The 5931-nt window shown below is 43.8% G+C and overlaps 1 protein-coding gene across 1 annotated transcript in view; it reads right to left on the bottom strand.

The window, feature by feature from the left end:
* Cidea (cell death inducing DFFA like effector a) overlaps positions 1-5931 on the bottom strand; it is a 23424-nt gene that overhangs the window by 5104 nt on the left and 12389 nt on the right. The window contains exons 3-4 of the mRNA XM_021215068.2: positions 2483-2627; positions 1385-1531 (exon numbers count right to left, since the gene is read on the bottom strand). Coding sequence (XP_021070727.1) covers positions 1385-1531; positions 2483-2627 — 292 coding nt within the window. The remainder of the gene's footprint in view (positions 1-1384; positions 1532-2482; positions 2628-5931) is intronic.

The raw sequence follows: 5931 nt of genomic DNA, 5'->3' as shown, positions 1-5931 counted from the left end.
AACTCAGAAATCTGCCTGCCTCTGCCTCCCAAGAGCTGGGATTAAAGGCTTGTGCCACCACACCCGGCTCTAGAAATGGTTTAATGGAAAAGTTCTCACAGAGTGGTCTGGAGAGAAATGATCAAGCTTAAGATCCCTTCTGGGTTAAAACTATTTCTACAATAAATAAAAAAGACAATTGTCCTTCTCTGCTCTCCTAAGTCCTGATTTTCTACAGCACACTTAGGGAAAATGTGTGGCTCAATGAATCAATATTTTGTTTTGGTCTCTTTGTTTTTCTTCTGTCTTTCTTTTGGGCTTGGAGATCCAACCCAGGGCCCCGTGCTTCTGAAGTACATTTACCACCAAGCTGCGCTTCAGTCCAAAGACAATATTTTCCAAATGACCAAAGTATGATGTTCCAAGATCACTTTGATGAAAGATCCTTTTAAAATGCAAGACAGACAGAAGAGCTCAGCGGAGCAGAGTGACCAGCTCCACTGGGAGTGTCTCAGATTCTCCATGCACCCGAGCTTTGTGGACAGCCTGTTGACTCTCGTGCAGAGTACCCTCAACCGTGTGCAAGCACCATCGGCACCTCCCAGTCTTCATATCTGCAGCCAGAGTTCCCTCATAGTTCCACCCAAACCATAGACTACAGCAGGTTGAACACGGAAATACGGCTGACAATTACTTATATAGCGCGTGCGTGCGTGCGTGCGTGCGTGTGTGTGTGTGTGTGTGTGTGTGTGTGTGCGTGTGTGTGTATGTGTTATGGTGTGTCTGTATGTGCATACATGAGTATATATAGTACCCTTACTCAGAGATCGGGAGAGGCATCAGATCCCTGGAACCGGAGATACAGATGGTTGTGGGCTGCCATATGGGTGCTAGAAACTGAACCTGGGTCCTCTGTAAGAGCAGCAAATGCTCTTAATTGCTGAGCCATCCCTCCAGCTCTGAGAATTCAAGTGTCTTCTAAACATTAAAGAGATTTGCAAAAACACAAAAAGTATAGTTCCTTGCCCTCTTTTGGAGAGTGGTTATTTATTTTTATTTATTTTAAGAAATAAAAATATTTTTATTTTTATTATCTGGGACTGGAGGGGAAGGCTCAGCTGTTAAGAGTGCTATTTGCTCTTCCACAGGTCCTTAGTTTAATTCCCAACAAACATGAGGTGGCTCATAACCATCTATAATGGGATCTGAGGCCAGCCTGGTCTACAAAGTGAGTTCCAGGACATCCAGGACTATACAGAGAAACCCTGTCTCGATAAATAAATAAATAAATAAATAAATAAATAAATAAAATTTAGGATGTGGCTTGCTCAGTGCTAAACTAGACAGCACGCTTGTAGGTAGACAGTCTACCCAGCTGTTGTTTGCATAGCAGGGCCGTACTTACCGGTGTCCATTTCTGTCCCTTTTCCAAGATCATGAAATGCGTGTTGTCACTTAAGGTCTGAAAGAACTCCTCTGTGTCCACCACGGTGCCATCCTCCTCCAGCACCAGCGTGACCAGGCCGGTTGTGATGACCAAGACATCCAGCGTCTAGGTTTGCAAGGGAGCACAGGAACAAGGTGATGTTTAGGTTTCAGGGGGCCTGGCTGCCTGGGATCAAGCTGTTCTGGTGAGGTGACCCACTGACTGGGGTTTATAATTCAACCTTCATTCAGAAGAACAGGCTAAGGTTTTGAATGGAGTGCTCTCTTCCTAGGGAATGAGATGAGTGATCTAGCGCATGTTCACAGTTTCCACGATTGCCTGTTATGCAGAGGAGTAAGCAGACAGTCTAGCACACCTTGTGCTTTAAGCACATGGCCCTCATGCAACACGCTCAGAGGCTGCACACTGCATGCCCGTGTCCCAGTTCTGCAGGAATCTGAGTTGTGCTTCTCTGAGACTGTGAATTTCTCCTTCCTCGGTGGCTGAGAACACTGTTTTAGATCGAGGACCGCCTATCCTGGTCAGATCTCCCAAGTCAGTCTCCCTTGTCAAAGAAGGACAGTTACATTTTCAGTTGATGGATGCTTTTAAGGCGTTCACCTCTGGACCCCAGTCTTCCATGATGCAGAGACATAATGTCACGTTGAGGACTTAGACCTGTTCTTCACTTGCCTGCTATGTCCCCTCTCAAGGCCCTGGAGCCTACAAATGGACTGATATGCTGTCTTTCTTTTCTTCTTCTTCCTTCGTTCCCTCCCTCCACCCTCCCTCAATCCTTTTTTCCTTTTTCCCTCTCCTCCTCTCTTCCTCCCCCTGCCCCTTTTGAGACAAGCTCTCTATGTAGCCCTGGCTGTCCTGCAACTTGCTGTATAGACCAGGCTGGCCTCAAACTCAGAGACCCACCTGCCTCTGCCACCTGAGTCCTGGGATTAGAAGCTAGTATCACCACTACCCGGCTGATAAACTCTCTTTTAATGCTTGTGTCTTATCACTGGCTCAGTGCCCCAGGCCTGGACTCTGAGCTAGCCGAGGGTACAGAGGCGGTGACCACAGTACCTTGCTGAGAAGTTCCTGCAGACTGCTGGCCATCACTCCACGCCGGCTGCTTCGGTCATGGTTTGAAACTCGAAAAGGGCGAGCTGGATGTATGAGGGGGGTCAGCAGGACCTTCTTAGTCTGCAATCCCATGAATGTCAAGGGCCTGGGAAGGAGGCACAGAGGAGAAAGAACCAGTTTTCAGACAAGGGTTTTTGGTTTTTTTGTTTTGTTTTGTTTTTTAAGATTTATTTATTATTATATGTAAGTACACTGTAGCTGTCTTCAGACACTCCAGAAGAGGGCATTCGATCTCATTATGGGTGGTTGTGAGCCACCATGTGGTTGCTGGGATTTGAACTCAGGACCTTTGGAAGAACAGTCAGTGCTCTTAACCACTGAACCATCTCTCCAGCCCAAGGGTTTGGATTTTGCTCCCTGTGCGCGCGCATGCGCGCGCGCGCGCACGCGCACACACACACACACAAACATGCGCATGCACACATGTGTAACAGACCTGACTGTCCTAGAACTCAAGATCAGGCTGGCCTCGAACTCACAGAGATCTGTGTGAGTCAGCATCCTGAGTGCCTTACCACCTCCTCCACTGGGCTTTTTAAGAAGAGGTTTGAGACACACACAAACAATGCAATTTTAATATTTGCATCTAAAAGAAAGAAGCATGACACTTAGGAATTACCAAATGTTGCATATATCCATACCTCCAAAGAGCAGGCTAATAACTGATTAGCTTGGCACGTTGCAGGGCTGGCCTCAGTTTGGTCCTTGGTCCCTTTGCAAACTATATTCATCAAATATTGATTCAAAAAAAGTTTAGATTTATTTATTTTATGCGTATGAATATTTTGCTTGCACGCATATATGTGTGTACCACATGTGTGCCCGGTACCTGTGGGGTTTAGAGGAGAGCATGGAATCCCCTGGAACTGGAGTTACAGAGGGCTGTAAGCCACCATATGGGTGCTGAGACTAGAACCTGGGTCCACCATAAGAGCAACAACGTGTGCTCTCAACCTCCGAGCCATCGCTCCAGCCCCCAAATATAAACGTATTTTATTATTATTTTTGTGCGTGTCTGTATGTACATGACGTGTACAGACAGGTACAGATGCCACAGTGTGTGAGCGGCCGCCAGAGGACCAGCTTGTGGGGGATGGTCCTCACCTTTTACATTTATGTGGGTTTAGGGGATCAAACACAGGTTGCCAGTCTTGTGAAGCAAGAGCCTTTATCCACTGAGCCACCTCCGTAGCCCCCGGGGTGGGTCTTAAAGCTAAACATGTAAGAGATTACAAAGTAGCTAAGCCAGTTTAGAGAGTCGGTGTATAGAGACAGACAAATAGGTACATATTTGTGTAATATTGGTGCAGAATTAATTTAAAATACTGTTCAATGTATTAGTCAGTTTGGGGGTTTTCATTTGTTTGGCTTTTAGTGTAGGGTTAGAACTCAGGGTTCTGTGCCTGCTAGGTCAGTGTTCTGCCGCTGAGCTGATTCCCAAGCAAGGATTTTAGATCAGCCTAGAAGGGTATTTAGATAGTGTTAAAAATCTGTAACGCCTATAACAAAAAGTTGGCTTAAAACAAGTGATTCAGGAGTTAAAGCCATTCTAGACAACAATATATGACATGAACTGACCAAACAAACAGGTCTCTAAAGACACTTTTAAGTTGGGATATGCAGTTTCTGTCCTGTCTTAAAACCGCACTTAAAAAGATAGGATTTGGGGCTGGTGAGATGGCTCAGTGGGTAAGAGCACCCGACTGCTCTTCCAAAGGACCGGAGTTCAAATCCCAGCAACCACATGGTGGCTCACAACCATCCGTAACAAGATCTGANNCCCTCTTCTGGAGTGTCTGAAGACAGCTACAGTGTACTTACATATAATAAATAAATAAATCTTTAAAAAAAAAAAAAAAAAAAAAAAATCTTTAAAAAAAAAAAAAAAAAAAAAAAAGATAGGATTTAAAACAATGTTTCTTTAATAAAGGGGTATTAAAATTATACCTCCATATATTTGTATACAAAAACTTTTCATATTGACAACCAAACTTTGTAACATGAAAATAATCCACTTGATAAGGATTCTACACTGTTAAAACTTGGTTTTGCCTCCTAAAAATTTTGGAAGTGTACAACATTAAAGATGTTAAAAATCACTGGCTCTTGGAATCCACCCCATCCCCCACCCTCTTTCAGTTTGCCTAAGCTCTGGCAAAGCTCCAACAGAGCTGATAAGAGTTCTGTCTGCTGGCTGGGCAGTGCTGGCACACGCCTTTAGTCCCAGTACTTGGGAGGCAGAGGCAGGTGAATTTCTGAGTTTGAGGCCAGCCTGGTCTACAGAGTGAGTTCTAGGCCAGCCAGGACTGCACAAAAAAAAAAAAAAAAAAAAAAAAAAAAAGAGTTCTCTCAGCCAAGGTCAGGAAAGTTCCTAGTCTCTTTATAAAATATGTTTATAAGTTAAAAAGTTTTATTTTGATGTTAAAAAAGCTTCAATTCAAAACTGTAATTTTTAAGGCTCATATTTAACTGGAATTGATAGTCAATAAACTTGTAAATGATCAAAGCTTTTAAAGTGTTAAAAAATACAATTAAAGTCAGACTAAAAACTGAAACAGTTAATTAAGATTAAAGCTTTATCTAGTCTGCTATTTTATGATTTCAAGGTACAGTTTAAAATGGATAACTAAAAACAGACAGAGATTGTTTAACTCAGATAGCTAGGTAAATACTGTCCCTCAAACCTGTTAGAGATCTGTTAAAGATGGCATTTAATATGTTTAAACTTACCATGACAGACAGAGACTCCCAAATCCTGATAGTGACCCTCTCCCCTCAGGTCTCCAAAAAGATATGGGCACAAAAGGCACTGCCTGGAGTGTGATACAATAACCACTGAGCATAACTACCCCAATGTCTCCCCTGCTGCCAGGGCCTAAACTGTGGACAAACAGGACACTGCAGAATTGAATGCCACAGATTGCTTAAGACGAGGTGGGGTTGATCTGTCCCATGTTCCTCTTCCACAGGAAAAGGCCTGGTGGACAAAGACCACCTCTGCCCTCGGTGCCATGGAGATGTGGGAGCCTGGTGTAACTGCCTGGGTGATAAATACAGACTAGTCTCTGGCATTTTAATTTGTCCTTCTCCAGGTCTCTGATTAAATTGATGGCTATACTAACTAGCTTGACAGCTAGAGAACAGCAGACAACTAGCTCCTTACCTCAGGGTAATCCATCACTGAGTTAGTTCATTAGTCAACTTATTAATTGACTAAAACTGCTAATCTCTTATTAAGAAGGACAAACAGGTTTGCTTTGCTCACAGGTTTTGTGTTACCACCTATGACTCGTGAAAATGAAATAAGAATTACAAAATTTTAGCTGGGCGTGGTGGCGCACACTTTTAATCCCAGAACTCAGGAGGCAGAGGCAGGCGGATTTCTGAGT

Source organism: Mus pahari, chromosome 15 (assembly GCF_900095145.1).
Source record: "Mus pahari chromosome 15, PAHARI_EIJ_v1.1, whole genome shotgun sequence".
Taxonomy (NCBI): Eukaryota; Metazoa; Chordata; class Mammalia; order Rodentia; family Muridae; genus Mus; species Mus pahari.
The sequence above is the reverse complement of the archived record's forward strand: the minus strand, read 5'-3'. Positions and strand labels throughout refer to the sequence as shown.